This window comes from Elaeis guineensis, chromosome 5 (assembly GCF_000442705.2).
Source record: "Elaeis guineensis isolate ETL-2024a chromosome 5, EG11, whole genome shotgun sequence".
Taxonomy (NCBI): Eukaryota; Viridiplantae; Streptophyta; class Magnoliopsida; order Arecales; family Arecaceae; genus Elaeis; species Elaeis guineensis.
The window spans coordinates 120,670,450-120,692,202 of NC_025997.2; the positions used below are offsets into that span (position 1 = coordinate 120,670,450).

The 21,753-nt window shown below is 39.0% G+C and overlaps 1 protein-coding gene across 1 annotated transcript; it reads right to left on the reverse strand.

Moving 5' to 3' along the window:
* Positions 1 to 8,925: 8,925 nt before the first annotated feature.
* On the reverse strand, positions 8,926 to 15,648 carry LOC105046125 (14 kDa zinc-binding protein). Its single transcript, XM_010924638.3, has 5 exons — positions 15,420 to 15,648; positions 14,436 to 14,493; positions 12,172 to 12,261; positions 9,330 to 9,447; positions 8,926 to 9,237 (listed from the first exon to the last, which is right to left on the reverse strand). The coding sequence occupies exons 1-5, from the start codon at positions 15,578 to 15,580 to the stop codon at positions 9,170 to 9,172; spliced, it is 495 nt and encodes a 164-aa protein (XP_010922940.1). The 5' UTR covers positions 15,581 to 15,648; the 3' UTR covers positions 8,926 to 9,169.
* Between the last annotated feature and the right edge of the window lie 6,105 nt (positions 15,649 to 21,753).

The window sequence follows — 21,753 nt, forward strand, 5'->3', positions numbered from 1 at the left end:
AACACCACATAAACATCAGTGACTGCCACATCAGACTTCCGATGAGAGAAAGCCATCGAAATCATGTTTGATAATAATATTAAACCGGTTCCATAGTTTAGGGATTAAACTTTAGTTTTTTATAGTTTAGGGATCATTTAAGAAAATCTAACTTAGTTTAGGAATCAGAAACATAATTTATCTAAACTATTTTTGTAATCATGGAATAAATTATTGTAATCATTATATATTATATGTGTGAGCTATTTTTTTGTCATGATATTGGAGCTGAAGGTTTTGAGCTATAAAGCCTATGCCAGAGAATGCAAGTGCCAAGGTTCATGCCTTCAAACTTCTGATGAAATCAGAGTAGAGCCATTAAGCATTTTTTGAAAAGGATGAAGATGAGGAGGTGCAGAGAAGAAAGTAGCTGACTTTTTGTTATTGTTTTTAACTTATAATTTTCCTAGAAGTCTAGAAAATACTGAAATTGGTTGGAAAGAAAGAGGACAAAGTAAGGATGTGATATCCTTATTTCAAGTTGGATTTGTTGTAAGAATGGTGTGAGTTAGATGTAACTTTTTTTTTTCTTGATGAAAAAAGAAAGGAGGTCCACCCATTGAATTTATTAAAGATGATATATGCAAAAATAGAGAAAGAGCAGGATTAGCCAAGATTAGCAATCCGACTCAAAAGATGACCCATACAGGAATAAAAAAGTATATCATTTTAGATTTGGATGCCAAGCATAGTGGCCCACTATAATAGTAACCCAGACCTGTAGATTAAGATGTTGAGGAAGATGGAGGTATTGATTCTGAAATAGTTGTTTCACTGTTTGTTGATTGAGAGCAAAGTTGAGTTTGTTAGTGATTTTTTTCCACAAAATAGAGGAGAAGATAGGTGATAAAGAGATGGTTAGTTATTTCTCCATGATCACTACAAGCTGGTAGCGGGGTGGTGCTAAGATATTTCTTTTCAGTAGATTTTCAGAAGTGAGAATCTTGTCGTGATGAAGGAGTCATATAGAAACTTTTGTTTTAGAGGAAATGGGGAGTGACCATATGGCCAAAGTTAACTGAAAAAAGACTCCTCCATGAGAGAAGTTATAGCATTTTTTGTAGAGAAGATTACTTTTTCTTCTCACTTCCAAAGTACCTTGTTCCTGCTGAAGGTTAAAGCTACATTTTGATGGAGGTTAGGGAGCAATTTTAGATAGGATTCATAGTGAGTATTCATAACTTCCTTGAAAAGAGATCTAATATCCTTGAGGGGCCTATCTTCCAACCATTGATCGAACCAGAATGAAACTAGTTTGCTGTTGAACTTATAACTCTACAAGAGGAAGCTCTAAACTTTCATAACACTCTTTCAAATGGTTGAGCTATTTTTGAGATAATTTGATCTTAGTGCACTATGAGCTTGTTATGAAAGTATAGCTAAAAAAAATATCAAATTTTGCAAGGGCTTAGTTGGGTCACTGTAGAGATGCCACCATCTTTTTAATAGCAAATAATGATTGAACAATTTTAGATCAATTATACCTAATCCATCAAGATGTTTAGGTCTACAAATTTTTTTCCCATCTAGCCAAGTAGTGATTCACATGATTTTTTTTCCTCTCCATAAGAACTCCCTTCTCTTCCTATTGATTTTTTGAATGACCTCAAGAGGGAAAAGAACATAAGACATCCAATACATGGGGATTGAGCTTAAGATAGCATTGACCGGAACTAATCTTCCTCCCATTAAAAGTAATTTTCCTTTCCACAACTTTAACTTCCTGTCAATCTTTTCTAAGATGGAATTCTAATCTAAAGCTCTAGGTTTCGATTGTAAAAGAGAAAAATCAAGATACATCATTGGAAGAGTTGAGGTCATCCAACCCAATAATCTAACAAACTGAATATTTCTATTCTCAAAAATACCAAAATCGATAATGGAACTATTGTAGTTCTAATAATGTGAAAAGCACCAATAGTCCCACATTGATTGTAAGTCAAGGGGGACTCGCGCTTATAAGGAGGAGATCATTCTTTCCACATGAGGTGCTTTTGGAAGGACAAAGGCTCGACCCGACACGTGAGGCATCTTTTGAAGGATAATACCTCACATGTACGAAGATCTTGTCCACAACAGAAATTTTTTTGAAGTTGATCTTCAAACCTGGAATGAGTTCAAAAGAGTACAGAATAAACTTGAGATTTAAGACATGATCCTTTGATTCATCATTAAGGATTAGCGTATCATCAACATATTAGATACAGTTTATATTTTTTTTTTATGTTGGAGGAGCCAACTCTTCTTATGAGATTGTGATCAACAACAACCTTTAATATGTGACTTAAGACATTAGAAACCAAAATGAAAAGGAGAGGCGATAGAGGTCACCTTGTTTGAGACCTCTTCAAGTTTTAATCCAATTAAGCGGCTCTCCATTAATTATTGGAGTGATTTTTATTGTTTGAAGAGTATAGCTGATCCAAGAGCATCATTTAGGTGCAAACCCCCTAGCTTTAAGCAACTGTAGGAGAAAATTCTAATTGACATTGTCGAATGCCTTTTTGAAGTCCAGCTTGAGTAGCAGACTCTATTGTTTTGAGTTCTTACGGTGAGATATCAATGCCATTGCCGGAGAATAACTATCAGAGATTTTTTTTATGGATGAATATTGATTGAGAGTCTAAAATGAGATATTTGATGTATTTTGAAAGCCTGATAGAAAAAATATTTGAAAATATCCTCATGATTCTACAAATCAGGCATATAGGTCTATAATCTTTAACTATCTTACATTTTTTTTTGGCACTAGTGTAATGTAGATATAATTTAATCTGCTGATATCTGTTAAGTTAGAGTGAATCACGCTAAACAACATGTAGATATCAAATTTGATTATATTCTAAATTTTTTTGAAAAAAATTATTGTGTCGACCATCTGGTCTAGGTGCTTTGTCACTTGGCAAACTGAAGATGGCATTCTTGATCTCCTCAGTAAATGGAGTCTCTAAGTCACTAATATTAATATTAACAGTAGGAAAAATGGTGTTCTAATCTATGCTTATATTGTACTGGACATTTGTCCCTAGAAGATTTGAATAAAACTCTAAGAAAGCCTTGTTAATATGTGGCTAATCGAGGAGAGTAGTTTCTTGGTTCTCTAAGAAGAAAATGTGATTTTTCCTTTTCCTTGCACTAGCCATGGTATGAAAGAATTTTGTGTTCTTATCCCCATTTTTCAGCCAACTTACTTGAGCTCTTTGTTTGCATAATATTTTCTCTTGGTAGAGGATATCATGAAGCTGATTTTTTAGGCTTGCTTTTTCTTCTAACTCTAAATTAGATAATGGTCCATCTTCTTCATTTTTGTCTAACTCCAGAATTCTTGGTTTGATTTTTCTTTCTTCTTTGTGGTGTTTGCTATTGAAATCTTATTCTAGAGCTTTAGATTCTTCCTAAAAAAATTCAGCTTTAAAAATAAGTTGGCAACTGCATCACAAGAAGAGGGGCCCATTTTTCACCAGTTCTCAACCAAGGATTCAAAATTTTTAATAAAGAGCCAAAAAAAATTCAAGACGGAAGAAACTACTACACCGATTTATGCTTGCAATATCCAAAAATATGGGCTAGTGATCTGAAGTTGTCTTTATAAGTGGCTGGAGAATATGCAATGGATGGTAGGAAGCCTAGTTAAGAGAAACAAGACATCGATCCAGTTTGACCAATGTCGGTATATCCTCATGGTTAGACCAAGTAAAACAAAGTTGACTGAGCTTCACCTCCATTAGGCAAAGGTCATTGATAAAGTTATTGAATGCAGGAGAAGAATGGTTACATTTCGAAGAGCTGCTTTAGTTTGATGAGAATCTTATTTGGTTGAAGTCACTGATAATAACTCAGGGTCACGATCATTTATTTCTGAGAAGATATAACTCATGTATGAATATTTTTTGAAGCTTGATATCATTAGGTCCTGTAGATGATAGTCAAAAGCCAAGAAGGTTTGGAAGGCTCGATGAGAAATTTATGCATAATGCTGAGAGAAAATAATTCTTCATAGAATGGAGCACATGAGACTTTGTAAGAGTTCCAACATATGAGAATACCGCCCGATGATCTAGTCACCTCTTTTGATAGCCAGCAATGGATATTTTAGCAGCAAGATTCTTGATTAATTTGAGTTGATACCTCACAAAATTTAGTCACTTGCATATAAAGAATGTGGTAGCAAGAGTAGATGACCGTGTCTCTTACCAACATTCTTTTGCACTGAAGACCATAGCCTTAAACATTCTAAGATAGTGTTGACATCAAAGATTATTAGAAGAACACAACCGAAAAAGGGTGATGAAGTGAGGGTCATTGAACTGTGAGTCTACATCTGATGAGAAGAGAAAACCAGGAGTGAGACATGGAAATCTGAAGAAAAGAGGAGAGAAAGAGATTCATCACTGCAAATAGAAGCAACGAAGCAAAAATTATGACTCAGCAAGAGTGAGATTACTCTAGAGAGCTTCATTCCAATATAGCTCTAAGGGAGTATTTTATAAATGAGGGTAGGTAGATCCTTTGCGGTACTGTGATGCACTGCACGATGCGGTACACTGTAGAGAATCCGCGTATAAAGGGATACAGTTTCTTCATTAACTTCCAAAATAAAACTATCCAAAAGAGGTGCAGATCGAACAAAAAGTAAAATATTGAGGTTAAGTGCAGTGTGTTGCACAGCGAGAAATCTCCATTAGTTTAAGCTTAGAGATTGTGTCCTCAGTCGGACTGAGAAAAATGATGCAATGCTTTTTTTCAAGAGAGCTTAACTCCTTTACAATAAAAGAGTGCAAGAACAAGATGTTAGTGTCACCTAGCTCCTTTTCATTTAGGCCAAGGACCTTTGCTTTTTTTGCATAGAGATGCATGCTTCTTTTAGCAGGAGTGGAGCTCAGGCCGATAGAAGGAGAAGAGGATGAAAGGGAGGTCCTTTCAGGGGATGGTTAGGTAGGGGTGGCAAGGATATTGAGGTTAGACCTAGGAGAGTAGAAAGTAAGGAAAAGAGGATCCTTTTAATGAGAATGGTAAGATTGCCAAGAACATAATGATTAGATTTTGATGGATAGGTAGGAGATGGACAAGATGCTGTCACACAAAGTAGAGAGTAAGTAATGAAAAAAGTCATACGAGAGTTTGAACTAGAAAGAGGAATAATGATTGAAAGAAACTGGACACCAGGGAATGGATGTATAGAGGGCGGGGGTAAGAAGGCAGAGTAAAAATGAAGCAATAAAGATTGAAATGAGAGGGGGATGCCTTGCACAAAAAGTTGCAGGCTGCAACTAGAAGAACCACCATCCCCGGACGTCCTATCAGGTGGGGGCCCATTGAGACCTGCAAAGTTATGATGGTGCTAAAAAGAGTTTAAAGGAAAAAGATCTTCATCACCATTCCAGAAATCCCACCCATTACCTTCATCTTCAAGACTATCATGAGACTGTAATGAGGAGTCATAAAAAATCGGATCGTCTTCAAATATAAAATTTACCTTCATAGAAATTGTATAACTGTGAGGCCTTATCGTCAACTAAATTTGATCAAGGATATTATCAAAATCTTCATAGAGGAAAACCACATCTATATCAAAAAGATCTTCCCAATGAAGGTATGTGCAGCTAACATAAATAGAAATATCAAATCGGAAAAGGATGGAAGCCACCATGTCAGTGGTCCAACAAAAGAAAGGAAGGTTCTAAATGGTAGCATAGACCTTAAGTTTGAGATTATGATAAATACTACCACAGAAAGTGTCCCAATGATTCATGATAAGTGTAAACCCATCTCCTTGAATATATTCCTCTGCCATTAGTGATTGCCCTATCCGAGAATCAGGGAATAAGACAAAAAATTTAAAGGGGGGAGAGAACTAGTCATTCAAGATCCTACTTTTTTGACCTTGTGGGCAAATATGGTTGAGACATTGTTGACCTTAATGAGACGACCATCGCAGCCTAGCTTAGATAACGAGCGATACCGGCCATTTCACAAGTCAAAGGAAGAAAAATCTTGGTGGTGGGAGATCGAGGGTTGAGAGATTGAGTAGGCGAAGGACTTTGACTATGAAATTGAGGTGGTCCAATGAAGAAATGCATGGGAGGAGCAAATGGATGAGGGGAGGGGTGTAGGAGATTGCAAGGGTATGATGAAAGAACTAGGAGAGCCAGAAGGTGACGGAGCTGAAGGAGGGAGGGGCGATGGGTGCATGGCAGAAGGAGCTGGGGTACAGCAACTTTTAACCATATAGTTATACTAATGACAGAGAAAATAGCAAAATGAGTTGCAGCAGGTAAGTTTGAGATGGCCAGGACAACCACATTTGAAGCAGATGCCTTTTTTAAGGATTTAAGAGAAAAGATGGGTGAAGGTAGAGTTTGCCAAATAGTGGGCTGAGGGGCCAACAAACAATGGGGGTAGCTCGGTGAAGACGACCGAATCCAAGGAGAGGCTAGATGTACCTGAGGCCGGCTAATCCGATTCTTTGATGCCAAAATGGAGGGAGCACTTTTAACAACTTTGACGAAGACACGATCTTGAGAAGGCTTGAGATGCTGCCTATAACTATCAGAAATCTTGATTTGAGAGATAAGACATCATCACCAACTGATCAGGATGGACGGGAAAGCACATCTATTTTCGCAATGGGCTTTGCATTTGGAAACATCTGTCCAGTCGCTATTAAGAGCTGGGTGGGGAGGATGTTGGAAGCGAGGTTTTTGATGGAGCAATTTCTCATGTGATGCGACAGCAAGATGATGAGAAGAGGATATGGGGGAGCAAAATAGTGAGAAATGCGAGAATAAGAAGGCTGCGGTGGAGTGGTGTAGGAGGAGCAAAGCTTAGTTTCAGGAGGAGGGAGGATACCTCAAGAGCGAAGATCAGATGATGGAGGGACTTGCAGCCAAGAGGTTAGGTACAACTTATATCCTGAATTTTTGAAATAATGAAGAGCATGGGGATTTACCCCCCTCTCTTTTTTTTTGCATTTGTTTTTTGTAACTTTTGAATGAGATAACACATATCCAGATTTCGGGAGAAGAAATATCTTGAAAACAATTTATTGTTTATTATTCTATGCATGGGTTGTTAGCTATTATGTTGGAAATTTGATTGACTTAACATAGAATCTGGTTTATCAAATAAGGTTCTTTGATCACTGGTGCGTTCCCCTAGGCTTGCTCATATTTGTAATTGTGCTCAATATGATTATTGATTTACTCATATACTTGTTTCTTGGAGGTCCATATCTGTTTGCAAACGTGTTAAATTTGGTCTAAATAAATCTTTTATGTGTATAAATGATAATAAATGCTCATAAGGAAGCATATTGTTCATACAAGAAGTGTTATGGTTCAACTCCAGATTGTTGACGTTTTTTTTCCCTTTTTCTCTTTTTTTCCTGTTAGTTAGGATGAAAAATGTGGATAATTAGTGGTGTGAAGTAGCTGCCATTTCTTCATGTCAAATATTTCAGGTTATATGACAGAGATTTTTAATGGTTGGGAGTGTTACATAGTATTTCATGAAGATGACTATATATGGTATCTCTGAGTCCCATGAATACCTGAGATAAAGCTTAAGAAGCGTGCAAGTTTTCAATATTTGGTGCTGCTAATGACAAGATGTTAAAAGTTCATAACAGTTAATGATTTTGGTGGCGAAGGTCTTCAGTGGTGTTCTAATCTATAAAGGTGATGGTTTTCCTGTAAACAGCCAAATAAGACAGCATTTCTTTCAGTTGAATAATGAAATAAAGCAGCAAAAGGGTAACAATTGTTGCCTTATGTGTCTTGGTGTGCATTAAAGCCATGCTGGTGGCAACACCAATATACCTTTCATATATTTCATTCCATCAGGTGTTTTTCTTGAATACATAGTTTGATTAAAATGTCACAGAATCTACCTCAACTGCATTTAGCATGATTGACCGGACTGTAACCTGTTTCGGAGTTGGTTTAAGCCTGTAAGTACCCAAAATAATGACTAGAAAACAGCAAATTACCTCACACCACCCTTACATGATTTTATTTACGTATGACCTGTCTGTAGTATAGGTACTTCAATTCTTGTACTTCAAGCGTGTTGGTGAAAGACAAAAATCACCCATACATCTGGAGACCAATCTACCACAAGGATGATTGCTTGGATTTGCACCAATGTTTGTGTGCCACTACAACTATTGTTATTATTCTTTTGTGTCCCTTGGAAAGGAATAACCATATATGTGCTCCTCCACTCGGTAGACATTCGTTAACTCCCTTGGGTCTGCTTCACGTGATATAATTCAACCAGCTTCCGAAACACCAACTACCAACAAACCTTAAAAAGTGACAACTCTCAGAATCTTCAGTTGAATGATCGTTCCATGTTATTGCTGGTGTAGCAAATCCGTTTCACTTTTACACCTTTGTTACTTTCACAAAACCTCTGTTATCTTAGTCACATACGGGTCCAGCAATTTCAGACCGATTGCACAAAGATCTGAAGTAACTTTTTGTGATTGCTAGCTATTCGATCTGAATGCAAAATTCAAGCATCCAAGAAACAATTTTGGATTGCTCTATGTAAGCATATGAAAACCTTGCTACATAATTCAACATTTGTCAGTACCATCAAAATTTGAGGGGCGTATAACTGCTTCAATCAAATAAGGTATTGCAACTCTGCGGGTAGTGAAATGTCCATCTCCCCCAAGACAAGCTAGAAGGTATGAGACCCGTCTTCCACCTTTTATTTGTCCCACGCGTGATAATCTGACCATGAACTTACCTTGGAGCTACAAGGTCTCAAATGTTTTGAGGTTAAACATTAATTCTTCTAGGTCACTCTCTTGCAGCGCAAATTTGGACACAGTCATCCACCAGCAAGAACACGTAAATTAAAGCATTTTAGCAATGTTGATGCAGACAATACCAACTACAAATGTATTCTCATTTGACTCAGATTGCAAGTCTTTAGTCTGCTTTATCCCGAGACACAAATATTTTGGCCTCAAAAGTAGAGACAGTTTCAAGCAAGCAGTAATGCAGGATCTCAAGACACTAGCAGTTCCACACCATTGCATGTATCGTTTTAATTTATTAGAAAACAGAGATGCAAGGCCAAACCATGCCATGCAGAAACTATGAGAACTGAGGATCACTGATCAGCCAGGAGGCCAGTTCATCTGTCGCCCCCCAAGAAGATGAACATGAATATGGTAGACAGATTGGCCTGAGGAAACCAAAACAGGAAAAAGAAAATAATCAACAGGAGAATGAGAGAACTCAAATCAGGATCTAAATTAAAAGCATGTTAGAACTCACATCCTTTGGGTCCGTCATTGATGACAATTCTAAAGCCATCATCAAGCCCTTCCTGCTTTGCAACAACTTTGGCAACGTAAAGAAGGTATCCAAGAATCTCAATATGCCTCTCTTCTGCCTGCAAAAACAAGCAATAAATTGTAGAAAATGAAATGCTCCTCTGTTAAACATAGGAAGAAATCTCATTGACTACCAGGAAATTAGACAGCTTGTATGAAGCGATTTCTTGTTCTCTTTCTCTTGAAAGACACAATAAAGGAATTTACTTATGAACAACAAATGCAGTGGAGAGAAGCATAAAAGCAGCGTTGACATTCATAATAAATTAGTATTCATGAAGTTGAATTATATAATAATATTACTGGTATTGCAGAAGGAAACAGGCCCACAAGTATGAGGTCTGTATGATTTGTCCATGCACACACAATGCTAGATATGCAAATATATTGGAAAAGTGTTGTAAAATTGGTGTGGATAAAGTCAGTGATTGTATCAGAACAATGGTTTGCAGCAGCTCAATTAGAACAAGTGCTAGAAAACTATTTGGTATTGTTTCAAATAATTGCAGCATAGGTGATAGGTCTATGACAGCCTGATGAGAAATTAAATGGCATTCATAGTGAAGATTCTGAAGGAAGAGTGGCAGGATCAAATCAGATTAATTAGGAAGCCGTTGATATTTTAAAGTCAGACAACTTGGTCTCAATTAGAAATCAATGGCATTGTAGCATCCATAAACCAAGACAACTTGATCTGGATTTCAGAAGTTCAGTTTATCATAACTATAATCATGGTGATCACATATCAAAATACTTAAAATTCACGATGGCCTCATTTAGTGTACCTGGTAACCAAGCATTTGACATTAATATACAAAAAAGCTTTTGATTTGCTAAGATGATTATATATTGATATATGCATAAGTTCTGCTCACCATACAGCAGCGCAGTGGAAGGTTATCATTAACCATGAGCAGATGATAAGGATAAAAAATAGATTAATATGGAAACATCCATTGCCCCTCTTTCTGTGTCCTCACTGGCCTCTGCTGGTAAAAGCCTCCCTCTACCTCTGCCCCACCCTCACCCTGACTTCCCCACAGATTAGATAAAACACCTTCTCCATGCCCACCATTCCAACTTGATCTCCTGGCCTGCCATCAATCAAACTGATGCGGCCTCCCTGGAGGGCCTCATGCTGATTGAGTGCAGCCCCTCATGCATTGCACTAGTCAACACTAACCAGCCCGAGTCCCAAAACTTGTTAACTTGGCCCATGATGGTGGCACTGCCCAGCACTTAAGAACAGCTGGAAGCTGAACTACTAGTTGGGAGCAACTATGATACCACCGCCACCCTCCTCTGGCTCATCCCCAAGCCAACTCCACCTACAAACCCTAAAACTAAATGTAACCCTGACTTTGATGAGAAAGTTATATTAGGTTAGGTTTTTTGAGAAGGTATCCTATATAGGGGTGAAAATTTTGACCTGGACCCACTCAACAGCCTGAAAAAAAAAAAAAAAGGGTGAGGGTTTTTTTTGCAACCAAGTCCAGTTTGGTTAGCCAAGCCTAACCTAATAACAAACAGGTTTCATTTGGGTTTGGTTGTTCAACCAATAGATCACCACCATAGGTTGGAAAACCCTTAAAATCTAGTTCTGCACCCCTAAAGTAGTGGCCACGGTGAAGTGGGCCATAAGGTCATCAATGTCTGGTTCTAGTGACTAGGAAGGTTTGTGTACTTATTGGTTAAGAAAAAAAAATGAAGAGAAAGATGGAGTGCAAGACATGTCTTGATTATTTTAGGCGCCAATGCAAAGTGCCATTTCCCTGGTCCTTTTTTTTTTTGGCATATGGCTAACAAGACCAACAAATAGGCTGGCAGGGTGGGTATTATTCTGTATAAAATAAATGGTTTGTGCATGAATTTATACTTCTCAACCTAATTATAAATGATTTCTATATGAGTTGCGGATTTTTTTGACCCCGCACAGATTCCAACCGATCCACCCGGGATCAGATGCCATTCCTAATCTAATCTTTCACTAGGTTAGCTTCAGATCGCCTTTGTTGTCAATTGGGTAGGGTTATCAGATCAGTTTGGGTACTTTTCAAGCACTTGAATGGATATAGAGGGACCCAACTCCAATCCAAACCAAAACAGGCCTGGTTCATCCAATATGTCACCAACCACACAAAATGTCTCTACCTCAAATCTGGCCAGTTAAATGATAATAAAACCACATAACTGGAGCATTTTTATTATTTCATTTATGGTATCTAGCCCCTCACTTGAATGTGAATTGACCACATCCAAGCAAATTAGGTAAACCAGCCTTTTAGTAAAGTGTTGCTTCTCACCAAATAAAAAGAAAGTTATTAGTCCTAACTAAGTGCTCACTTTGTCGTGTGGCTCTAATCATGAAGGCTGCATTTGGTTCAGCAATAAGAAAAATGGAAATTGAAATGGTTTGCCAAGAACACTTGCAATTTTTGTTTAGCTAAAATTTTTCGAATAACTTTTGGATCAAGTTTTTTTGTCTATAAAAAGGTAAAATATATGCATTAATTATGCCTTTATGCCACAAAAAAATAGCTTATGACAGCTTCCACCATGAAGTAGTTATGCCTGTCATAAGCAAGTTTGACCAGCATAAATATTTCTAGGTTATGTCTATTTCCCAAAAAATGGTTGGCTGGCATAAGGTTTATTCCAATCCTTATGCCTGCTTTATGCCAAACCAAAAGCTGACACGATGTAATTCTTGTCAATCAAAAAGATTTCAAGCACAAGAAAAATTGATATATGGAAGCATGTACTGTAGAATCATATAAAGATACCTTTGAAAGCTGAGACAATCCATCTTTAACTTTGGGGATGATTATGATATGAGTGGGAGCTTGGGGAGATATATCTCTGAATGCAAGAACCTGTTGAAATGAACACTCATGATGACAGCAATCAATTAAGAAGAATTTCAATGACTTGTTGAGAAACAATATTAGACAACCTGTAAATACAAGCTTAATTTAAACTTATTTAAATGAAATAAGTCACCCTTCTGATGAACAAATGTACAACCAACTTAGGATTACATTTACTAGAAATCCAACAAAATCCTCTTGGTGCAAGGATGGATTTTGTGATTCATGATAGACACTTTATAATAGCACATGGGCTCCCTGAAGGGCATATCATGCTCCTTTAGCACATTTGTTGATATCCAGCTCATGACACTGAATCTTCCACTCTTCATAGGTACCTTTGTGTGTATTTGCAGATAAGTTGAAAGATAATTTTTCAATATTACAAAACCATGAAAACTTAAGAGACAAATATCCAGAGCATTGTAAAAAGTTAAGAATAAACAAGTGAACATCCAAAAATCTGCACTTTTTCCTTGAAAAAAAAAAAAGATTTAGTTGTAGGGAAAAGACAAAAAAAATATTTTCACTTCCCCATGAATGTTCCATATTTATATGATGCCAAAACCGCCCCTCCACATCCCAAACCCCTCCCATCCAGCCCCCCAAAAAATAAAATAGAAGCAGACCAAAAATTAGATGAATAGATTGAAGGGCAAGATTCCACGAATAACTACAGCCAACAATCTTAAGAACCCCATCCACTTTGAAAAGCATGATACTTAATCCATAATAGACAAGATCCATTGTTCGGTACAGGGGGAAACTCTAAAAGATTATACAAGCATCTTAAAGCTATTTCATGAAACTTAATTGAAAAATAAAAGTCAACATGATTCATCCACTGACTTAAGCTCTTTTACAAGAAATAACTTGTAAGAACAAAACCTTTGCCAGATTCACGTCAGTTCTTACTTTCTTTTATGCCCATAAATGAATAAAACTTATTATTAAGAATATTGTTTCCATGATGAATTTTCTATAACCTGCCACAGGTGATAATGCCAATCACAGGCAATGGTCCTCTATCAGCTTGCAATCCAAATGCAATTGAAATGCTTCCTAGTTACCACCTATGTTTACATTGTCATGTTCCATAATGCATGTTTGGTTTTCTCATGGAATAATTCAAAGAACTTATCTTAACCAATTGAACTCATTAATTGGCAAGTCTCACAAGGATGTATCCCTATGTAGTATGTATATAAAGAAATGTCACATATTTCTCTCTTTTCAAGCCTGGAGATATTGAAATGTTATTACATGTTTTAAAGCAATGCATGCACAATTGTCAGGCCCTGAATTTAGAGACTAATGGCTCTGTGCACCAAAGTTGCTTTGCCAAATATATTAACTCATGAAATACAAGGTTGAAAACTCATTTGAAGTAACAAATAAAATACTTAAGGGATCAACCACATCATTGGAAGAACCAAGGTTTGAAGACCTGACTGCACCACTGTACTGCTCATACTTAAGTACAACCAGTACAAACTGCACACCATAGCATCTCAAATCAGCAAACCATAAGTGGATATGAGGCATAATAATCGAGCACATACAGTACGCGCAAGTGACAAGGTACATCTCTACTATAAATACTTTGAACTTTCGGAACAAGATAAATAGCCAGCTCACTATAAATGACCATCAAGTTCAGAGAAATATCAATAAATTAAGAGGCGAGTATGATCTAAATGAAATAACAGTACACATTGTGAAATTAAGTAGAAATCTTCAGATAATTGAAAAGAAAGAAGATGCAATACATTGGTTGCCTATTGACAAGACTACATATCAATATTTTAGTCGATTCACCAGTTGACGATGTGACATGCAAGTTTAGAATCAAAATCATCAGGAAACTTAGATAAACACTGGAAAGAACTCAATTAATATATTTTGAACAGCAAGACTACTTTGCTCTCTTCAATCCCTTTCTCCAATTAACCATCCTACTTTTTTTCACTCCACCTGCACAAGCAATGGACATACTTGTGCACTGGTGATTCAAAAGTCATATCGTCATGAGCAATTTCATTTCAGGATAGATGACAGAAATTATGAACAATTTCTATTAGTTTAAGAAACTTTGTAACTTGAATATTCACAAAAAAAAAAAAAAAAAAAAAAAAAGAACTATAGAATGGGCTCTTATAATTCCAAATACCATAACATACCTTGTCATCCTCAAAAACCACTGTGGAAGGAATTTCCTTCCTTATAATTTTGTCAAAGCTGCATCACAGAATAGGATTTGATGATTAAATACAGGTCTGCACAATTAAAATCTTGTTTCTATCATTATCATATTTAAGTGCAAAGCAGAAGTGGTATTAATGTTTGGCCCGATCTTAAAAACCACATTGACTTTCCAACCATAAAATGACCCTATTATAGAAAAGCATGCAATAGACTCTAGATTGAGCAGATAAATGACTATGAAAACATGTGCAATAGAAGAAATACTAAGATGTATATGACACACAATAAGTAAAGAGAAGAAAAATAATCTGGCAAAGGGTACATGTATAAGTAAAACTTCAATCAAAACCAAGTGCAAGTTTGCTACCGAGGCGTGCCTGCAGGCCCCAACTGCAATCCGGTACAACCTCTATTGCACTAGCTTCTTATGTTGCACCAAATGCATCACGGATTGAATCATCATCAGAAAATGATGGAAAATAAAGGAACAAAATAAAGGAACAATAAGAAAAATCAGGAAAAAAAACTCTTATGTACGCATACAAAATAAGGGGACGAATAAAAATTATGCCGTTTCATTTCCTATTTTGAGCTTTGAACAAAACTCACGTCATCCACGCTCAATCCAACCGCATAATTGACACAATTCGATCCAAAACAGGATCAACAAGCCTCAAAAAAACAAAATAACCTAAAGATGTTCCACCAAAATTCAATTTTCCACAAACGTTTCAATCTCCCAAATCCCAATCCATTCCGCTCAATCCAAAAAAAAACATTATACATTCAATCAGAACAAAAGAGAAAACAGAACCATCCCATCCAGACCACTCCGATCAAAACATAAGAACAAACAAAAAAAAAAACCGAACGATCGACACAAATACCCAAAACTAGATCAAGAAAAGGGGGGGGGGGAGAGAGAGAGAGGGGGGGGTAAGGAGAGGAGCATCTCTCACATGGTAGGAGCATCGGAGGGAACGGCGGCGAGAGCGGCATCCTTCTCCGAGGAGGCCATGCGAGAACGAGGAGGACGAGGGGGAAAGGGCGAAGGGTGGAAGTGAGAGCTCAAAACCCCGACTCTTGTGCTGCTCTTGCCATGCCCGCTATTCTGGTTCATGCTCTCCTCCCCCCCTCCCCCTTCTAGAATTTGGATGGCTTTTTACGGGCCTTGCCCCTGTGGAACCTCGCCATTTCTTGGGCCGGTATGGTAGTCGTTTTCACCCATTGAGGATATTTTGGTCAGTTTGTCCACGGGGTGAATTTATTGACTTATAGGCAACATCTTGGCCGTTTGATTTTTTTTTTTTTTTTTGTCTTTTTATCTTTCGAATCAACAGCCAAGGAGTCTCGTAGATGAGGATGTCCGTAGAGATTTTGGGTTCAACCAATAAACCAAGGTGTCGCCCTTGGTCCAAATGTTCTCCACAGTCTTTTCCTTTTTTTTTTTCCTCCTCCCCTGATGGGATTCGGACCAGCCTACTTCAAAATGAATAATGGGATTGATTGTGAATTTAGGCTAATCCAGCTTTATAAACTTCTTTTATGTAACTGATTTAATTAGTTCAATCCACGATAAAATTTTCAGCCGATTCTTCGAACAAATCCTAAAAAAAATATACAAAAGAAATAAAAAAAAAAGCAAATATAGAAGACATCAAAATTTATGTGATTCATCCAAAATCAGGGTACATCCACAATCCAAAACATGGAGAATAACTTGAATTCCCTTACAGTAAGTATTTGCCCCTTGGACCAAATCCCCACTCTTATGGAAGAAACCCTGCTCCTTGAAAAATTAGTGCTTGCATCATGTCCAAGTGATCCAGGACAAATCTCGGAGCATATGCACGATGGATAGCACGAGATTGAGAATTGATGAAATACAAGGGGTAACGTGGCATGTTATCCACCATGGGATTTGGCATGGTCCAATTGCACATAGAGCATGCAATATTTAGATTTACTTTTTAGTAATCAATTGTAGATCAACCATAAAAGGTCTTCCGCTGAGATCTTTTTATCTTATCTCACGTTACTGAAAGCTTACTTATTGCCGCAGCCATGTCTAAAATTCTTTGCTTTCTCTATCATATATGCACCCTAAAACCTAAAGTCAAGGTTCTTAAATAATTTTTACGCAATTAAGTGGACAAATCACAAAATTTAGATGCCCATATGGCAATGACATGCTGTGGTAGTGATTCAAAACCTCGTGAAAAACAAACTCGGATTTCTCTCTCCATATAGGTATCATTTTGATTTTATGAATATGAGGATTTAGAATATTGTATTGATTGATCAAACAATGATTCAACAACTAAAAAGAAAGATCAATTTTTTTGGATTTTTTCTTTTTTTTTCTTATTACGGGTAACTCCTTTTCATCTGTCATCGGTGAAGAGCATCTACAAAATCAAATCCTCACAGATTGGAGTTGTGTCCGATGGGGACCCTCCGATGTTTAAATCAAAGAAGAGTTGGTGAACAGCTAATCAAAAATTTAGTGTGGTAGAATTTCAGCCAAAATTATCTTAATTCGTGCTGCTCGTTTCAGCCAAAATTATGAATGATTCTGATGTAACCGTCGAGCACGTGGTCTCATTTTTTATGCCGCTAAATTATCGGACTATAATTATGGAGTTAGTAGGTCATTTATTCTGGCAGTGACACGTAGTTGATAACCGTTCATAACGGTTAGGGTATGTTGAGCAGATAAGCCGGTAGTATGTCGATAATACTGATAAGTCGGTAGAAGATCTGACTGTCCATCGATTGGTAACTCTGATATATCGATGGTCTTCGGTTGGAGGTTAATTAAGTCATCTGTTGTTGGTCGATAATAGCCGACTGTAGATCGATCAGCCGATTGTATGTCGGCATAATATATTCATTCGGCTGATGTAGAGTTGGAGTCAAAAATCGATTGTATTGTCCCAATATTTTTGAAACAAGATGAATAGAGATAGAATCATTTCGATTATAAACTATCATTTTTGACCATCCTCTATGTCCCAGCTATTCACAGAATAACAGCTCATACCAAATCATTATTGGACTTCATGCCTATGCCAAGCCATTTTTGGAATTCATGTAAGAGTGGGAGAGCTATTAGCAAAAAAATATGGGGCAGGCACTAGAGGGTGAAATATGAGGTATGCTTCCTATTTTATCATGTTTCCTCTGGTGTCTATCTTAAAGAAGCAACTCAAAAGCTAAAAACTCTGTATACCAGTGGAGTCACCAATCCTATGATTAAAGAAATAGAAAAAAAAAAGAAAATTATTTATGATATTTTTTTTATCTTTCATTTTCAGAACATAATTTTTATCAATACATATTATATGGCTAGATGATATATACCAAATAAATTAGTTATCTAGCAAATCAATACACATCTCTATATAAATCAATATATAATTTTCAGAATATGATATTTACTAATATATGGTACATGGCTAGAAGATAAGAAGATATACACTTAGTAAATTAGTCATCTAGTAACATGATATATATTTTCAAGCAAATTAATATATAAAATATATTCACTAATATACACTACATGAATAGGTGATACATATACTTGTTAATTTCTAATATATACTGTTGGTGCAGAATTCCACCGATGCCGGAGAAGCTAGAGTCGAGGGGATCGCGGCCGCCATCGGGACCTACAAGGAAAGTCTAAATCAGAGTTGGGGGTGCTCCGGCAAGACCCTCCGATGCTCAAGTCAGTACCCGCCTCAACAGAAATGGAGCACTCGAATGGGATTTTAGCAGAGTTTCGAGATAGAGTTTAGAGCTTAGAGAAGAACGTATCTGGGGCTCTCTTTTATAGACGGAAGAGCGTAACTGATTGACAGCGACGTCTGTAACTGCCTGGTAGTGGGCCGTTCGGGGCCACGCGGAGTTTGTTACGGAGAGTAGTGGTGTCAGTGGGCCGTTCGGGGCCATATGGAGTTTGTTATGGAGAGTGGAGTGGTGTCCGTTGTCGCGACTTGCCAAAGAGTGGTGGGGCCACGTAGAGTTTGTTACAGAGAGTGGAGTGATGTCCGTTATCGTGACTTGCCAGAGAGTTCGGGCCGGACGGTTGAAGCTCGATTGGGACGTCTGGTGGAGCGGAATAGCTCTCTGTCTCAGCAATCTGAGAGAAGCTCGGATGTTTTCGAGGTTGCTGACGGGCTGTTGTTGGGTGCCTTAGGCATTGATGCTGTAGACTGAAGTCATCTGCTGTAGAAGTTCGGGCGAAAACTTTCTATTGGAGAAGTCCGACAGGAGTCCGATTGCTAGAGAAGTCCGTCTGAAATTTATCTGATGTAGAAGCTCGTCTGAAGACTGTCCACTGGAGAGGTCCGATTTCGTGAGGAATCCAGCAGAAGGTCGACCGATAGTGGAGTTCGGAAGGCATTATGAAAGTTCATCCGCTGGAGGAGTCTTGAGGACACTGTGGAAGGTTGACCGCTGGAGGAGTCTGAATTCAATTCTATTATAGAAGTTCGGATGGAGTCCGATTCTTGTAGGAGTTCGGAAGGAGGCCGCTTACTGTAGAAGCTCGGACGAAGACCGATTGCCGTAGAAGCTCGGATGGAGACTTCTTATTGTAGAAGCTCGGATGAAGTCCGCTTGCAATAGAAGTTCGGAGTAGAGATCCGGCTGGTGGAGCCCGTCCGTTGTAGAAATTCGTCTGGGATCCATCCGCTGTAGAAGTTCGGACGGAGTCCGGCTCTTGTAGGAGCTTGGATGAAATTTGGAAGGTGGTCGACCACCGTAGAAACTTGGATGGAGTCTGGTTACTGTAGAAGTCCTGCTACTGGAGAAGCTCGATCATTGACGAAGTCTGAAAAAAGTTCGGGGTAAAGTCGATCATGGTTGGAAGAAGTCTGAAAGAGATTCGGAGAGTAGTCGATCACTATAGAAAATCGACTGATAGTGAAGCCCAAAGAGCATTTGGAGCAGTCCGGTAGATGAATGAAGGAGCTCATTATTGGAGAAGTCCGGATGGCACGATAGGAGTTCGTCCGTTGGAGGAATCTGGAGGATACTGTGGAAGGTCGACTGCTGGGGGAGTCCGAATGGTATTGTGGAAGCTCGGACAGCCGGAGAAGTTCAGATAGATGCTGCACAAGGTCGAAAGCCGGAAGAGTCCTGGGAGGGTCGGCCTCTTACGAACTTCGACTGTGATTATTTTATACCCAATACCAGTCCTCCTACTTCCGAGTTTGGGTTTCGAATGAAGTACAGAAAAATTTTCACAGCCGAAGTTGCCTCTCTCGATTTTCATACTCGATTGTCTTCAGATATTTTGGCATTTGGCATGCTGGTGGTGGAGTCTTTTCAAATCGAGGTGATCCGAAAAGATTTTTTTGAAATTCTCACTGGAGCATTGCTCTAGGTACGGTGCAATAATGATTCTGTCAGTTGTCAGCCACCTTCAGCCGCCTGCCATGGTGAGTGGGACACGCAGCAGTTGTAGATCGACCAGAGAAGATCTGCAATCATTATTGCGCCGGACCCCATTGCCTATTTAAACCCGCCCCCCTCCTTCAGGGGTTTCACTTTGCCTGAGATTTTTTTCGGTCCCTCCTTTTCGAGAGTTTCATCCTCCTCCAGCATCCCTCTTGGCCTTAGACGTTCTTCGGGTCGACCCCCATCACCCTCGCTGCCTCTCTGCATCTCTCGGATCAGCCTAGGTTAGTTCCAGAACTCCTTTTTTTTTCTTGCTATTCTTTCATTTTTTCTCCTTTGCACTCCGCCTGTTCAGTTTTTCGCGAGCATCCTGTTTCTTATTTTTCTCAATTTTTTCAGAATTTTTTTAGGGTTTTCACTTGATTCAAAATATCCTCCAACACTTTCTCCTCTAGCAGTTCTAGGAGTTCGTCCGTTCCAGCCCCCCAAAATCTTAGTTCTGTAGATGGACCTCGTCCGATCTTTGTACCAGACATCATTCCCAGCTCTCGGACTCTGGACGAACTCTCACTGATTAGGATTTAGTACGGAGTTCCTCCGAAGTACGAGCTGGAGCTTTCCGGGCCAATTGGTCGGGCTAGCGCCTCTCCCCCTGGCTGCTTTTGCTTATACCAAGAAGCTTTCCACACCGGGCTTCGACTTCCGCTTCCACCTTTTGTTATTGCTCTTTTTCGCTTCTTAAATATTTTTTTAGTTTCTGTAGCGCCGAACTCCTTTAGATTTTTGATAGGATTTCTTTCTCTCTGTCGTTTAGCTGAAGTTCGGCCAACCCTTTCTTTATTTAGAAATTTCTATACCTTCAAGCATCACCCCTCAGTAAAGGACTGGTGGTATTTCTCCCTCCAGTTCGGTAGAACGAAATTGCTGAAAGGCACCCCCTCTTCTATCCACAACTGGAAGGAGAGGTACTTCTACGTCCGATGTCCGACCTTGGAGCTGGGTTGCCCCCTGGGGCTTCCTGAGGGATTCTGTCCATCGGGCTTCTAGCCTGAGAAGGGACGACCTTGAAGCCTCCAATAAACTTGAGGCTTATCCAACTCCTCTCCTCTCCGACCTCCTGAAGGAGCAACTCTTATTTAACGTCGGCCTAAGCCCCCTCAACCCTGTCGGTATTTTTTTTTTTAGTCATTCGCTGTTTCCTCTTTCTTCTTGTTCTTTTTCTAAGCTGTGCCGATCTTCTTTCATTGCAGATATGGATGCAGACGCAGCTCGAATGCTAGCCAAGAGTCTCAAGGCCCACAAGAGAAAAGGAGCCGCGACTTTCGAGTCGGCGAAGAAGGCAAGGGTAGGGGAGACGAGCTCGGTCGCGCCTGTCCAGGTGGCCGTTGCCGTCGACGCCCCCTTTGACGTCGAGCCCGCAGTCCCCCGAGCCTCTTCAAGAAGCCCCCTGACCAAGATTTTTGCTCCAGAGGCTCATCCCGAGGAGGCACCGGGGGCCGAAAGGAGGAGGAGAAAGAAGACATTGGCCCGCAAGACCCGCAACAGCAGGGCTGCCATCGAGGGGGCCGACAGCTCCGAAGAGGACCCAGGAGAGAATCCCTTCAACAATAGGGATTTAATAAAGAGGTTGGTCGACGGGTGCGTTCTGTCTGAGGTCGTCCACAGGATCGTCCATACTGATCCTGAGCAGTGGGTCTGAGACTCTCTGGGGTTCTTTCTCGAGGTAGGTCAATTTACTTTTTTCTTCTTCTTGCTTCTTTACTTAGCTTATTTCTTAGCTTTTATATTGACTCCCTAGCCGCTCTTGCAGATTGGACACCAGCTCATCGCCAACATCGAGGAGATGAATAACGTCAAGAAGAAAGCAGCCCAGGAGGAGGAAGGTCG

Excerpts from the sequence above, each read along its gene's own strand:
- LOC105046125 (XM_010924638.3), bottom strand. The coding sequence starts at position 15,580 with ATGAACCAGAATAGCGGGCATGGCAAGAGCAGCACAAGAGTCGGGGTT. Across the intron at positions 14,494-15,419 it reads CCCTCCGATGCTCCTACCAT|CTTTGACAAAATTATAAGGA; the intron begins GTGAGAGATGCT and ends TCTGTGATGCAG. Across the intron at positions 9,238-9,329 it reads CAATGACGGACCCAAAGGAT|GCCAATCTGTCTACCATATT; the intron begins GTGAGTTCTAAC and ends TGGTTTCCTCAG.